Raw genomic sequence first — 16,516 nt, forward strand, 5'->3', positions numbered from 1 at the left:
TACTAGGGCTTAACAAATTACCAAGGCCCTAGCCACAGCACTACAGAGCTCTGTGTAGCGAAGGTGATCATATCCAGAAGGCTGGTGAATTACTGTGAGTGAGTTACGCACTGCCACGGTTACTCTGCTGTCAGTTCTTTCGAGCCACCTAATTCAAGGTTAGCTCATGTGTTTCTATACATTCTTTTATCTCCTGTCCCCTCATCCAAAGACTAGTAAGAAAAATGGTCTGATGTTGCATATGCATCACCAGTCTCTAAAAACAAAGCGGAAAGAGAGACCTAGAACCTCCTGTAACACACCGGCAGAAGCACTCCTGCGCTGAACTTGGTGCAATTGAACAGTTGCCCTCTACGAAACAAGAGCTACTCACCAGGTGCGCTCTGTGAATATCGATACTCTGGAACCGAGGCTAACTTTGACCCAAAATCGTGATCATGTGGAATGGGGGAGCCCTCCCGGGACAGGCACTCTGGAGTCTGTAGGCCACTAGAGTGAGGGGACAGCAGGCCAGGGTGAGTCGGGGAGGCAGGAGCACTCCTGGAAACCAGAACAGTGTGTTGGTAAGTGTAGATGCATTTCAACCACAAGACAGCAGCAGAGAACAGGAGTTATCTCCACACAGGATCCTCTAGGAGAAGTACGGCCTTTCTTCCACAGTACCCACTACAGTCTTGCTAGGAAGACTTGAAAGGTACACAGTAACCTCACAAATGCTTTAGCACCAAACACTGTCTATTATTCCTTGCTGAAGGAAACTGGACCCTTGAGATTACGCTTCACATTTCATTTTAAGATCCACTGCTGACAGAGAAGCTGGAAGTGCCTCATGTTCACATCAGTTTTATAATTTCAGGCCATTCTCAAAGGATCTTTGTCAGTGTTTGCAAGTGACAGGGAGAGGAAGAAAGATGCAACGCAGATGCAAGTGTCTGGCCCCACATATGCTTATAGAGCAGCTGCTCCCTCTTTTCCCTGATGCCTCTCCGTCCCAACCACTTGGTTCCCCCACCTCTGGTCCCATGTGGGCACCAAACATGACAAATAAAACATTTCCCTAATGACAAACGATATAGAGCAGTTGATAAGCCGAAAGCCTCTTCTCCTGTTTACCCCTATTTTAACACAAAGAAAAGAAATGAGGTGTGGGAGGAATGTTACATTAAATTGTTCCAGCTCATGTTGAACTGCAAATCTTATCCTCACAGCTACAGGGCTCAGAAAAGCTGTCACCGCACACAGGTCCCCTTCTGCAGTTACACAGAACACCCCTCCCATCGCTTCACTGCTGACAACCGTGATTAACCCAATCTTCCCTATAGGAAAGTGTTTTAAATACCACAAAATTTATCCCTACTATGATCTAAGCCACATCTAAACACAGCTTTCCTGAAATGAGAGATTGGCACCTGAAAACACTTACTCTAGTGATAACTGCTTTGAATTTCTTTGAAATGATGCCAAAACAGATATGTTATTTGATGCATTTTTGGAGTTTGGTTCCGGATTTCTTTTTGTTAAACACTTAAGAAGTCAGAACGATTTTCAGATTATGCCTCAGGACTATCTAACTGCATTACCTCTCAAACTATGAACAGAAGCAAAGTTTGCTCACTGTACTTCAGGAGAAACTTTTGCTTGTTTTCTTTGTAATGAGTTTGGCGCAGAGGACAGAGGAAGCTGAAGTTACCTGGAGGACAGAGGCCCAAAAGGTGTTCGGAAGCAGGACACTCCTCTTTGCCTTCGTTTTCTAAACGCTTGCTCTACTAGTTTGGCTTCAGAGGCAGGGTCAATTCGCCAAAAGGAGCCCTTTCCAGGCTCCTCCTGGGAGCGCGGGACTTTAATAAAGTAGCGGTTCAAGGAGAGGTTGTGCCGAATGGAATTCTGCAGGAAGCAGAGGAATGAGATGATTATTTTGCCACGAGGAAGCATAGAACAAAGACGAATGGGTTTCACCCCACAGCTTGGAGAAAATAAAATTCACACAGTGTTGAAGAGCAAAACAAGGCACTGAACTCACGCAGCTCCAAAGCCACAGGAGAACTGCAAGAGAAAACCTGGGGAAATGTGTCAGAGGTTCTGCTAACCACGCTGAAAGATGGGTTTGCTTGGTACTACACCATCACTTAAATACATCTGGAGCCAGGCACGGCAGTGACTTTTTTGTGGAAAGCAATAAAAGCAGAGCTTTTGCTGAGTCAGGGGGAAATGGGTATAAAACCACATCAGAACTCTCACAAAAGACAGACTTTATTCTAGGCAAGCGGAAAGAATTGCCTGAGCCTGTGCTAACTGCTTACCTGCCAAACGATCACCGGGGTGCCCAAACATGCCCTAAAGGGCGCTGCATCTCATGGTAATCGTAAAGCAAGCCAGCAAACTTGCCCTCAGACAGCTGTCTCTGAGAAGAATCCATTATTTATGTGGCACCAGTCTAGCACGGTATGGCTCTCTAGATGTTGACAAGACTAATTATCCTTTTCATTGCAAAAGCTCAGCTCTGAGCATAGCACTGTGTTTTGGGCTAGGAGAAAGGCTCAATAAGCCCAGGTGTGCATGAGCTCGTTCCTTTTCCACTCTCAAAACAAAACAAGAGCTTTTGTAGCAGCTTTAGATGAGCTCTTCAAAAGCAAAGCCTTACGATGCCACTGGTAGAGGAGGGGAAAAGGCAACTTGAGCCTCCACTGAAAAGCAGCTCTCTTTGAAGCAGGATGCAGCAACTGGTTCGCAAAGCACAACTCAGCCGAGCAGGTTAAGGCAGGAAGTGAATTCCACAATTAATTAGAACTGCAGGGAAAAGCCAGGGAGGCAGAAATGTATTTATTCCAACTGTACTCAAAGTGCACCAAGCAGTACTGCTCCTGCCAGTTGAACACAATGAAATGAGCAGCTGCAAGAGCTTTTCCAGCTGTATTAGTGTATTATATTCAAATGACAACACCCATTTCAGAGGTGCGATGCCAAGAAAAAGTCCGAAAGCAGGTGGAGCTGAGGTTTCTGGAAATTTGAAATCAGCCCTCAAGTGAACATTTAAGCCTGATTTAGCATCTGTTAACGTTAACTACATTCAAACTCCCCTACAAAGCTGGTCAGATTTCCTTCAATATCACAAGGAAGGCAAAGACTCAAAGTTCCCCAAGTTCTCATTCTGAGATTCAAAACTCGACACATGGGGAAAACAAAACATCTGTGGTGGTTTAAGGTATTAATATGCTTAAAAACTGGGACTTCAGTTTTAGGCTGGATGTTTTCTGCTGGGACAGATCATGCCAAACAAAGACAAGGTGAAGGTTTGAGTAGCAGTCAGGCAAGTATTTGGGCAGAGGAGCAAGTGATAGCAAGCATGCGGATCGATAAAGATGAACAAAAATGAAAGGGTTTCAGAAACCAGACTGATGGTAACACATGACATTGCCCTAGAAAGTACTGAAAAAAACCTAATCACCCACAGACAAACTAGTTAGCTTACGTTTAACAAATTCACTCTGGGAATACGGAGCTGCATTCCCAGCACCTCAAACCTTTGATAAATGCATTTCAAAGCAGATAAGCCCTGTCAAAGCAGTTTAAAGGCTTGTCAGTGTCAAGAACTCACCTGCCAGCCTTTGTCAGCAGTCCTGTAATATGGATAATGCTTGGTAATGTGGGCATAGATCCCACTTAGTGTTAATTGCCTGTCCTGTGCTGAAGATATAGCCTGCACAATTAGCTGAGCATAAGAATAGGGCGGCTTGGACTCATCCTAAGGAGGAAAAACAAACAGAAATTTAGTCACTTACAAAGAATTCCTACTCTAGAGTGTACTAACAACCCAAACTAAACGAGCACATGAGCTGTAGCTTCACAAATGCTAAGAGAGCATCAGGGGTAACTAAGAGCAGCATCACCCTCCTCCCTTTCACTCCTGTTTTAGACCATCACATCCCAATTTAGTACAAGCATTTGTGACAATCAGGACTATAGGACCGAACCAGACTGACGTATCTCCTTCCCTCTCCCCACAAACACACACAAAGAAGCTAAATTTAATCTGGTTCCATTCACCACTGAATTTACCACATGTGCTTACACCAGCACAGGAAAAAGATTCAGTACAAGCAATTGGAAGCAAATGGTTTGAGGGTGTAGGGTATGTCCACTGCTTTTACTGAAACTAAAGCCTTCAACTCTGCCCAGCTACAACTACATTTTGTTAGAAAGGCTTCATGCACGTACGCTACCAGCTTTCCTCCCAGCAACAAGCCCGATATGAAACTTGATCTTGTCCCTTCCCTCTCCAGCAGGATTCGTTTCATTCTAGGAACTTTAATTTGTTTGCCAGATCTCATATTCCCAGCTCTTCGTATTACTCCATCAAGAACAGCCCTTCATGTCTCAAGGGGAATTCAATCTACAAAAAAAAAGCCACCTAGTATCGTGCTTCTCCACCCAATCCCAAATCAGGTGGTTTTGGATCTAGACCTTTAACTTTGATCTGAAGATCAACTCACAAAAATTAAATTTGATCATTATAACTATGTTATTTTTTAATGTAAACTCCACTTACTACTCTCCTCATTTAACACTTGCTTGACAGGCCTCTGTGTTTATTTTAAAGTCAGACTGCAGATTTCTCATGGCAAGGATCTGGTTTCTTCCCCTGCTATCCCTTTCTCCAACTGTGTTTTGCAAAATACCATTAATTAAAAGGAGAAAAAAGGATTCTGAATTTTAATGTGCTGCTGCTTTATGGATTCTTGATTTATCAAACCAGCAGCAAAATTCTTCTCACTTAACCCTTCCAATGAACGACTTGAATACATTTTGGGCAGCTAAGCAAGCAGATTAATCATCTACCACTAATGAGACGCTGGTTTGGAGACATGGTCTCAAAATCCTGGAGGATACTGTATACAGCGCCCTTATGGCCAGGGTGTTCTTAGAACCTTTTAAACTATATCCAGCGCTGGCAACAAACGGCCAGGTCTTAATAAGCCTCCCAAAGAGCACTGCTGGGTAAATAATATTTCTGTGAACCTTTGGGCTGTCCCCGCCAGATGCATCTGCCTGCTGTTCTGATGCTGCTTTTGCGGCAAACTCTGCTGCCAGCTGCAGATCCGAGGTAATGTTGTGAACAAAACGATATCCTGAGGATCCAGCACCACGTGGACTGGCCGGGCAGGAGTTGGGAACACTGGAGAGACAAAAAAGAAAACACAGTTATTCGCTACTTCATTTACTAACAAGACACTATTTCTTACTCTCTAAGGCACAGTAAAGCTCCCAGGTCACTGAGAAGCAGATATGCGCTGGACTTATTTTTGCCCTTGTGGTTTATCCAAAGACCAGACAGAGAGAGGGGAAAAAATGTCAGAGATAAAACTGGAATTTCTACAAAACCCTGACACACCCACACACTTTCTGCAACCACAAGACAGCAGAGTCTCCAAGTATTAAACAACTCCTCTGTGTTTAGACAAGCACTTAAACCAATGAGCGACTTAGAACAACATACGCTGTATCAGGGATGAATACTTAGATAAATAAGTAGCTTGTTATTATAACTTGTGAACGGACAACACACCACTCTCCTTATAACACAGGCAATATTTAATCAATGATTTTAACAGATATGGGATACGTTCTTTTACAATAGCATAGTTAAAGCACCCAGTCCCTGCCTAACACCACCACAAAAGCTTCAGAAGATGATGCCCTGACCAGTGTCACCCAGCTAGGGACAGGGACGTCCTTACTCACCAGCACACAAAGGCAGCTAACAAAGGGAGCTGCAGGCACTAATATATTAGTACACCACAGAGAGCAGTTCACTCAGCTTTGGCTAGCAGGGAGAAAATACATTTATAAGGCCACCACAAGATGGCATTACAGGAACAACCACTGAGCAGGAAAGCCACGCTAAAGCTGATCAAACGCTACAAACAAATAAAAGGTCGCTATAATTTGCAGCACCACTCAGGCACGTAGAAGTGAGTGCTACAAGATGAGAAGTAATCAGAGAGGCTTGTCTAGGGATCACACATTCTTGATTCGTGGGGTTGGAAGGGCGGGAGGAGAGGATGAGTCCAGGAATCTCATGTTCCCTTTTTCCGTTTCCTCTGCTCCGTGCTGTCTGGGATCGAGGGTGCAGCGCCAGAGCCGCGTGACGCATATTCAAATCCCACGATTACACACATCTTCTACGTAAGAGCAGAGAAACGGTGAACAAGAAAGCAAACAATACACAGAAGATTTACGTAGCAAAACAAGCACTTCAAATTGCATGAAAAGATGCAAATTGAAGCCCACAGCTGGGTACTAGAATTCAGTAGGACTGGCATAAACAATCCTCTTACCAGTCAAAGGCCCAGCAGCAGCGCTAAGCCCAACACAAATAAATGCAGTAACTTGCACTCCATCACAGCACTGCGCTAAATGCTGAATGAAAACACACAGAACGCGGTCCCTTCCTCAAAAAGGTGACTGTCTAAATAGCTTCCCCTGTGTGGATGGAGAGGAAACACTGAGATAACCCCTGTTTGCCCAATGGGCAATACCCTGGGTGCATGAGCAATGTGACAGTAAGGAATGACCGTTTCCTACCGCAGTCCAGCCTGCAAACCGAGAAGTCCTGCTTCTCCTTGTGGCGTCTTTGCAAATGGTTGCAGCGTTGAGCTCAGCACAACCAAGACTGGCTTCTTTTAAAAGTGAATTATGGGAGTGGGGGGCCAGGGGGGAGGGAAAAGGCAACAGAAATATTCAGGCATGACAAACCCTTGCAATAGGAACCCCAGGCTCACCCATCTCCCATATCTCAGCCATGTAAAGTGTTGCACAGCACCTGCCAGCCCTTTCAGCGCCCACCCATAGGCCTTGGTGTTAATGGGTGATGTTCTTCAGAAGCGCAGTAGGAGGTGAAGCTTTCAGGAGGTGCAAGGTATATAATGTCGATGAGTCCACATGTATAAATCTCCCTCTTCTAGAGATAAAGGCATTTCTTACCTAGTCTTTCAAGAAGCAGAGACCTGTTTGTGCAGGAAAATGAATCAAAGCTCACTATTCCACACTTTGGAAGTGGATAATGCTAAACCACAGAAGACACTCTTGATGTCTTAGTATTCACATGAGGACATGGTGCGAATTTAATTATTCGGCTGTCATTTTTCAATAGCTTCTCCACATACACGCTTCTTACAATGTGTAGATAATTACAAATGGAAGTCATTTTCATACATGAAACAATGACGAACCAAAAACACAGCAGTTCTTTTTATCTTGGTGTTTGGCACCCAAGCAATAATTGTAACACATGGACTAGGAATGCAATAGGATGAAACAGAGTTTTCCAATTTTTGTCTGCAGAAATACATGAACAACAAATCACAGAGACAGCAGCCAAACTCAGGTCAAAGATACAGAAGAGAGAAAAGTTCTCCAGTACATCCATGAACTGCACAGAGCTCTAAATCCTCCTCTCCCCATTTTTGTAAATAAACAAATAAAACCAGTGTGGCTTCAAAGATTGTCCCATGCAGTTCAAATACATTAATTGATTCATTTATTCAAGGTCAGCAGAGCAAGTAATCCAGTTTTTGCTGTTCAATTTTTATCTTCTGAGGCTGATAATGCGTTTTAAGTATGATCTCATATCTCTTGCCTTACTTTGCAGGGCTATGATTGCCTTGAATGCTGGCAAAGCCCCTCCAACCTGAAGTGTTGTAAACTTTTAGAAAAGCCAGCCTTTTTCAGTAGATGGTCACTGAAGAACATGATAGTCCCCCGAAGAAGCAGCCGTCCCTTGGGACACCCACAGCTGTAGCAGAAGGTTTGGAAGGTGTATTGTTCTTTTACCAGAATGGAGCACTCCTGTCCAGGTAGACCTGCCTCCTTCCACCATGGATCAGTGACCAAATCAAGAGACACAGGCCACAGGAACATTTAGCTGCTCCATGCAAAGCGATGGGGTAACACACAGTACCAGGAGTTCAAGCTCTCAGTCAATCAGAGAGCTCTTCTGAGGGGGGGCAGAAAGAGCTGACTACTGGAAAAACCAAGGAGACGCAATCTGTTCCCCCCGCACCATGGGACAGAAGGAGTGAAGAAACAGTTTTACTAAAAATACCCCTTCTTAGGGTTAAGTTAAAATTAAACATTGGTGCAGTCAAAAGAACACGAGCAAACACAATGCAGTGACATCAGCTTCCTGGAGTTCCTGGAATTCTCCTCGCCACCCAGAGCCGGGGATGCTTGCATGTGTTCACACCCCCTTTAAAAATATTATGGAACAAAGACTTTTCCCTACAAGCACCTGTTTGTGCTATAAAGCAAAAAGCAAGCGTGGGGGCAATGATTAGGATTTGTTGGATATTCATATTGCATCGATACTTGGTGATAACTTCGCCCATTTTAATACTATAATCTTTTATTGAGAAAAGCATAGCTAGATCTGCTATTTCACCCAGCTCTCAGACACCCAGACTTACAGCTGTGATCCACACTTACTGTCCGTGCAGACAATCTTAAGTTTATCAGCAATTCAAGCTAACTTTGGCTAAACTTGTCATAGAAGAGAGCATTTTGGGAGGAAGCAAGTGTTTTATACCACTGAAAGACACCCAGAGTACGTGCGCAAACCAGCTCAGCTACCCACAGCCAATCCTGTGGCATCACAGTTAATGTCCCAAGCCCTAGAGATCTTCGACATCTGCTGAGGATTCAGCATCTCAACTCAAAACCACTGACTGCAGGCAGCCACTGAGCCACAGCTCCCCAACCACCACGCTGAGACTCGGCTTTAGACTCAGCTTTAGAATCACACTGCAACCACGTGCTCAATCACCTTGGTCCTTTGCAGCATGTTTTCCATTTAATATTTAACCCTTCTTCAGCTGGAAGGCCAGAAAGTTGAGGACTGAATGCAGCGTCTGCAATACGTTCACCCATGTAACGGGCAAAATGCCTTTTAAACGCAGGCATTTAAATAGAACAGGTCTTGTAGCATCATGATTCGCTTTCAACCCCTGCCAACAAGAATCCAGCCTCTTAAGTTCACAGTGCTTTCTAGTAACAATTAAGTCTTCACACACCAGCCATCGGAGTAAATGCACAACTTACTGCATTGCTGCTGGAATATCCAAAATCAGTTTGCTTCCGCTAAACAAGAGAGCAAAAATAGGATGTACCACTGTGTGCATGACGCATCCACATCCAGGACACTGTGTGTTGTGTCTCAGCACACCCAAAACAAGAGAGAGTGCTGCTATGTTTGTAGTTACACTGTGGAACCGCGTGCTGTAAGCCAGGACTGATTATGAAAATGCAAAAGGCCGTTACACAAGTTCTTGGGGAAAGGAGGAATCAGGGAATTATCGGGGGCTTCATTAGACAGATGGTCAGGAAGTCCCTGATCCAGTACATGATGGAGGCAGATTGCACGTAGGTTAGCACTGCTCTGTTTTCTGTCTTCTGTTACCCCAAAGATAAACTTCTGAGGCAGAACACTGGGTTAAGAGGGAGTTGTGGCCTGAGCACATATAGTGAGTCTTACGTAAAAATAAAAATAATAATAATAATAAAGAAAATCTACAGACTCTCTCAATATTAGCCACAGTTTATAGACTAGGAAAAAAACAAACAAAACCAAACCCAAACAAACAAAAACATAAAAATGAAGCAACAAGTGCTTAAATGATTTATTTAGGGTCATATTACAAGTCTATGAACAAACTGGGAACAGAAACACTCCAAAACTCCAGTGCCAATTTCCCCAGAAGGATTAAGGAAAGGTGCTCTATTAATTAATTTTATTCTTTTCTGCAAGAAAGATATCTATAGGGATCAGGCTGTAAGAGGTTTAATTCAAGGCACATATATGGATAAAGCACCTATCCTCCCTGTGACGAAAAGACTACCTGGGATCCCACACAAAATTGTTCCCTGATTTTGAATCTGCATTGCTAAAGAGGAAAAAATCCATCTCTTCAATTTTGTGGTTTAAGACACAGTATGCACATGGGCAGTGTCTTTGAAAAAAATGCCTAAACACACATTTGGGAAGCAGGTACAGCAGCCAGAGCAGTGATAAGAGCTACAACCTTGGCAACACCACCAATATACAGATTTCTGTCTGAATAGGCAATTTTTTAAACCCCTACTGAGTACAAAGGGAGAATTCCTGTGTCTTAACAAGATCTCCTCTCGTCTCCTCCTCAAACGCAAATTGGAGGTGTGTTGCCTTGCACACAAGAGCTATGGTTAGAAAAATGCCACCAGCCTCAGACTACCCCTATATTTCATTTCATGAGCCTGCAAAAAAGGGACAACAAAAGACAGAGATGCTTTCTTCGTGCAACAAGCAAGAATCAGGTCAAAGTACAGCCCTTTGGCTTGCAAAATGAGCATTTCCACAATACAGCAATCATGGCTGAGAATCCTCTGCCGCTCTCTCCTTCCCCGGCCTAGCCCCAAAAACGTAACTCAAAGGCAAGTCCTTGCACGTTGCGTGTTTCAAACAGGTTTCAGAAACAATCACAAGCGGTGAGACTGCCAAACCAAGCTGGATTTTGATGTGAAAGGAGAAATCTGAGAGCTACCCTGCCTACTCAAGAAAAACAAAGCTGTCGAGCAAGCCCCAGTGAAAGTCAGCCGTCCGCAAGCCTTGAAATTCGTATTATTGGTCTTTGCTCCAGTGGTTCCCCTCTTCAAAAGGAAGTGAGCTCACTCTGACCGTGGATTCAGTGAACATCTTACACCCATCAGGGCAAAGGGAAGTGCTTGTGTAGCTGGTGACATCTGCAGCTTTTCCTCCAGCACGTGCCTTGGCCCATCTCCTCTAGCACACGCTCCATTATCTGCGATAAACATGCATAGGAACTCCCGAATCCAGTATAGATTGTTGCTTTTCTTATGCGATATATATGCCTCAGACGAGTCGGCTTGTGGTTTGGAGACAAGGGTGATTAAAAATAATCACCGGTCTGTCCAATTGTGGGAGTTACCCGAGCTGTATATTCTGCCTGAACGCAGGAAACGATGGATGACCGAGACAATGCAAAAGAGCCTGCAAAAAACCTGCCTTGGAGCTCTGCACTGGCTTTTAAGCGGCTAACAGTGCTAGAGGAAGAACGAAAGCCTGAAAGAAATGGGGCAGGCGATATTTATGCATCCTGTTCCAGCCCGTGAACGCACCCTCTGAAGTCAGGGTTCATCCAGCGTCCCACTGCACACCTTTAGAGGAAATGCACAAGCTCAGATTAAATCCCAAGTGTTCTCGAACAGTGTTGTACAGTTGTCCTAGAGTCTATTAAAACACACTCCAAGCCGAGTGTGAATCAAAGCATAGCCAGCAGTTGCATAGCTGCTATACCATGGCTCCTCTCTCACACACACTCTATTCTGTCACACTTTCCAGAGTAAAAGCTCAGTATGTAATTTATCTACTACACACTCTTGGAAAGCAGTAATTACAATACACACGCATAAAAATCAGGCAATGAATTGATATGACCTGTTAAAGGGCACAAAACGAGTCGGTGGCTAAGTCAAGATAAGTGCAGTTCCTGGAGCGCAGACCTCTGAGTAATCCGCTATCAGAGCGCACAACATGTTACTGAACCCATTTTGCGTACTGAAAATAAGGAAAAAAGGAAATAAGGTTTAAAAAAATATAGCTTCTGAAACCATGGCAATTCAGCCTACACCTTCTGGTTTACTAATCAAGCTCATGAAACAAAAGATGCAGATGGATACCAACCGAACTCTCATTATTTATGCCGTTAAATTCAGTGTAAACTAGGTATTAACCCTTCTAACAACAGCCAAACATGGATGGAGCCATTAAGTACTAACAATTCTCTAAAATACAAATTCGGGTCGCCACACAAGTATGTATCAGTTTAGCCATTAGCACAGAATCTCCTCAGACACTCTTCAAGCAGTGGTTCTCACAGGGCTCTAAGGGCTCTTCCTCCTACATGTCAAAGAATTATTTATTTGTTTTTAAACTGATAAAGACTGCATGTGAGGTAACTATCCATGCCCTTTCAGTGAAAAAACAAACATGTACAAGACAAAGTGTTCAAGCCCACAGTCATTCTGGTGCAGAGATAAGCCAGAAGTAGCAGCTGTAAAATATCAATAATGATACTGACCTCCATAGTATAAATTTAATATTTATTTCTTTATTGTAGCTTTTTGATAACATACAGCAGTAAGAACATCACTGCTGTTTAGAATAGGGAAACATGTACAGAGAAATAATTTCATTTTCAGAAACACTACAAAAACCTCGACCCTGAAGGGCAGTGCTGGAGAGAGATGCTATTTGGGAAACAGAGTTAAGTTAGTACTAAAGGGTCAATCACACCGACTGGTAGACAATAAAAAGAAAACCAAACACTGTAAATCTAAAGTCCAACTCAGCATGACTTTGAGACTAGAAACAGGCTCCTACATCACACCTTGTGTGTGGATCTGTTTCTACTCCAAGCATGAGCCACTGGGGGGACGAGATTACAACACATATGGACTCACATTCATGTAGATATCATGGATTTACAGTAAAACCAGGGAAAACTAAGTGTTTGTAGCAGAGGTGAGGAACTTCACGTCACCAGTAATGATGCCACCCAAGAGGATCCTCCAAGTGCAAACTGCAGAACCTTAAAGCCACATACCAAAAAAATCCTCCCTTAACTCCTAATTGTGATTCAGTTCCACCTCCCAACAGGCAGAGCTCAATTTATCCAAACTATACACTATACACAGCTTTTCAGTGCCTTGAATCTACCAAGAAAGTGTTTGGTGCTGCTCTGCCCTTTCTCATGTAAAACAGACAGGCTGCTTCTACCAATTTCTTACAACCACAGTGACCTTTTCATTCATGGAACATGCAAGTCTGACTTTTTTTAAAAGGAATTTTGAACTCGAAGCAGGAAGAAATAAGCCATGCCTGCATGTAAGCCTCACAGCATGCTGCCAACCAACATTTCCCCTTAAAGCTATACAACAGCATTCAAAACATCTACAAACGGCCCCTCCTAGAGATAAAACACCTAGCTAAGAAAACAGTGGACACATTGCTCCCTAGGAGTAAGCAGGAATCTTGCTTTGCAAAGCTGCTGAGGGTGGCAGGTTTGGTTTTGTTTAACTAAAGCTCGTTCCCTCTCTAGGCGGTGCACTTGGCAGAGGGAAAATAAACAGGCTGGAAAAACCCCAGAAGCTTGCAGGGGGGAACCTGCAGGGAAGCAAACTGCAGGGTAAACAGGGCGGCAGAGCAGGGCCGGGGGTCAGGAGGGCAGCGCTGGGTTCGGTGGTGGGAGCGCAGGTAGGAGCCCCTGCCCTGCACCGGGTGGAGCCAGGAAAAGGGGCCAGGAGCCGCTTTCCAAAAAGGAAATTTCACCCTGCCCAGGATTTCCAAACTGCAATAATTTTCCATGGGCCAATCAGGGAGGAGCAAGGCAAACGCACCAAATTAGGAAAGTAAATACTGGAAGGGGGAGAGGGAGGAGGAGGAGGGAGAGTCCAGCTCATGCAACCACCTCCTGCAGCCGGTGATGGGACAGGGGTGTGGGTCCCACACTGAGCCCCCGCCAGCCCTCCCCTTGGGGTCAGGGAGGGGACACTGTGCCAGCCTCACCCACCACTGTGAAGCCACCAGGACAGCAGAGAGGTGCCCTGGAAGCCAGATGGGCAGAACGCACAGCTACACAATCCCCCAAGAGCATTCCCTTTCCTGGGCAGAAACACCCAAATCACCTCCCAAAGCCTGGCCCAGAGGGTACAGGAGCTGCAAGACCCTGCTAGAGCAGAGGGGAAGCTTGCAGGGATGTTTACAAACGTGTCAGCCCCTCCTCTGTAAGAGGAACTCGGAAACGAAAGAGGTTTGGCAAGTGAAACCTCAGATGTCTTTTGAGGTTTTCTGAAGACTTGGCTGGATTAGCTTCTGCTCAAGACAAACGGATGCAATCATTAATCATCCTCAGTAAACACTCCGTTAGGGGCTGAGCACAATTCAACACTACTATTTCCACTTTCTCCTTATGCAAAAGCGACATTCTCGGGGAGTCAAATATCAGTTGCAGGCATATGCCAGAGTCAAAGATACAGGCTCTGTTAGTAACAGAAACCACACTGTGCTGCTTTGCGCAAGATGACTGAATGGAAACTAACTACCATATGTTGGCAAAGAAACCATCCCCCTCCCCTCCCAGCAACAAGCTTCATCTAAAAAGAGAAGGTTAAATATAAACTAAAAGCAGTGCCTGAGCAGAGGACTAAAACCACAGCTACCTCCAGCCCCCTCTTTCTAGAGTATCTGCACATCTGTGCAGCTCTGCAAGGCCGGGGGAAAACCCAAACAAGCAAGCGCCTCCAGATCTATGCAAAACCAAACTGGCTTCATTGTGACACTGAAGTTGTTCTCAGCCTTGTAAATTTGAATACTACTCGCTGAATGAGTACTAACTGTCAGATGATGTTGGTATATTATACCTTTATACAGATGTACAGACAAGAAAAACTAAAAGCTATTTCTATTACCAGGTACTCTCTTGCTTTTCCGAGGCCTGCATGTTTTAATGTCTAAGACACCACCTTATACCATGAGTTTACTTGCAATTTATACTTCAGGTAAGAGCTTTAATGTGAAAAAGAGAGCACTCCATAACACCAACTCTTTGCCAGGAAAGAAAGAAAGCAAGCATTCAAGACAGTAACTTGATGTTCAGGTTATTTCAATTGCACATTCCTGAATCGAGTAGTTCACAAAACAGGATACTCACACAGATGTACGTTCAGATTGCTACAGCCCCTCCGTACATGGTCAGCATCCTACCCCCATTTCCTTCTATTCCCAGGAAACCACGTGCCAATGGCCACCCGTGTGCCCAACTCCAGATAACACCAGCACCACCCAGCAACAACAGAATATTATAGAGATAAAAATAAAACAGGCGGTCCTAACATAGAAAATATTTGCCAGCTTTCTTTTCTCCATGCATATAGGTAGCTCTTGACAGATATTTCTAATTCCACTGCCAAAGATAGACTAGTAATTCTATAGTGTGAAACTAATACTTGAGTCGCCCCCAATCCTTTGAGCTCTTAAACAAAAGCCTTGTGCCCTGCTTCCAGCCACCATGACGTAGGTTTTAGCAGCCTTCCCTTATTTTGAGCATCGGATATTTAACTAGCTATTTTTAATGGGGCATTTAATGCATCAAGTATACAAAAAAAACAGGGCTGACAGACTGGTGTAGAAAACACAGATGGAGTCTCCCGAAAGCACACTTGCGATAGTTAAAATCTTACCTGATAGTGCCGGTGGGGGACGGGAGGGGACTGACCACACTCCGGAGATCCGGCTCCGGGATGTGGATCTTCAGAGGCGATATTTGAGGGTAAAGTGGCCGAAGGGGAGGTGATGAGGCTTCCTCTTTTGCTTCCTCTTTATGGTATAAAGATGTGAACTGGATCTTTATAACCGTGCTAGGGAATCGGAAAGTACATCTGTAAGGGAGAGAAAAGTCACTTTCAGACATGATACTAAGCATACTTCAGTGTTTTTGTAAACAATTAGTGAATAATTCATAGCATAGAAGTCCACCATTCTCTATAGCATCTTTCTACCCAGAGTCTTTGGCAGAATTACTGATCATTCATAAATCTCTCTGTATGTATCACAGCGTATCAACACGTATTACCTAGTGATTAGTAGATGGAAGCTGAAGGTTTGGGTAAGCTAAGTGATTTCCCCAAGGCCTTGTATTTAACCAATAACTAAGCAAGATGCAGAACTATAATGACAAACTCTAGGGTTCCTGCTGTATCAAGGACTAGGATTTATCTTTTATTAGCTCCTTGCACATAACTCAGGAAGATATAAGTTACTAGAAAGTATCAACCACCAGCAACATGGAGCAAAAGAGCGATAAAGTCCAGATATAGCAACAAACAGCCTCCCGGTAAGACCCGTCAGCACTGTGGCCTCTACATATAGTGTAACTACTACCCATTTATATCTCTGCACGTGATGCTAAAGGATCATCCAGCAGGTTTCAGATTAAAATACATTCATTCAGAAGTGCCTCCCTTTAGACAGTGTGGGTTACAGCTAACAGGGTTAGAACAGGGCCCCGCAAGCCTGTAGGGCCTCATTTCTTCTCCAAGTAACACTTCTTTCCAATTGTTACTTAGGGGAAAAAAAATTAATCACACAAGTGTAGCCTTCAGGAGATGCTGGGAAATTCAAAAGGAAATAAGCACTGGCTTTTTCCATATTTGAACGGAAAGCTTTCTGATTTATAGTGTCTACAAGAGGCACAGGGCTGAATGAGCAAGCGCTCTGCATTTCTTCTCATTGCGCTCTAATTAGACAATAATGTGCAATCAATACAAGCTTTCCAGGGATCATTTCACTGATACTAAGGTTAAAGAAGCAGGAAATAAAAACCAGGTTTCACTGTGAGAAAGGCCAACAGAACACAGTAATTGTGCCGGCTTCCAGCATCTCGCCTATAGAAGCAAAACAAGGGACTCG

The 16,516-nt window shown here is 44.1% G+C and overlaps 1 protein-coding gene across 2 annotated transcripts in view; it reads right to left on the reverse strand.

Moving 5' to 3' along the window:
• FOXK1 (forkhead box K1) overlaps nucleotides 1-16,516 on the reverse strand; it is a 48,466-nt gene that overhangs the window by 6,220 nt on the left and 25,730 nt on the right. For both annotated transcript variants that reach the window (XM_065850413.2, XM_065850411.2), the window contains exons 2-6: nucleotides 15,289-15,486; nucleotides 5,017-5,173; nucleotides 3,596-3,742; nucleotides 1,691-1,884; nucleotides 374-540 (exon numbers count right to left, since the gene is read on the reverse strand). In XM_065850413.2, coding sequence (XP_065706485.2) covers nucleotides 374-540; nucleotides 1,691-1,884; nucleotides 3,596-3,742; nucleotides 5,017-5,173; nucleotides 15,289-15,486 — 863 coding nt within the window. The remainder of the gene's footprint in view (nucleotides 1-373; nucleotides 541-1,690; nucleotides 1,885-3,595; nucleotides 3,743-5,016; nucleotides 5,174-15,288; nucleotides 15,487-16,516) is intronic.

The sequence above is a fragment of the Patagioenas fasciata genome, chromosome 15 (assembly GCF_037038585.1).
Source record: "Patagioenas fasciata isolate bPatFas1 chromosome 15, bPatFas1.hap1, whole genome shotgun sequence".
In the NCBI taxonomy this organism is placed as follows: Eukaryota; Metazoa; Chordata; class Aves; order Columbiformes; family Columbidae; genus Patagioenas; species Patagioenas fasciata.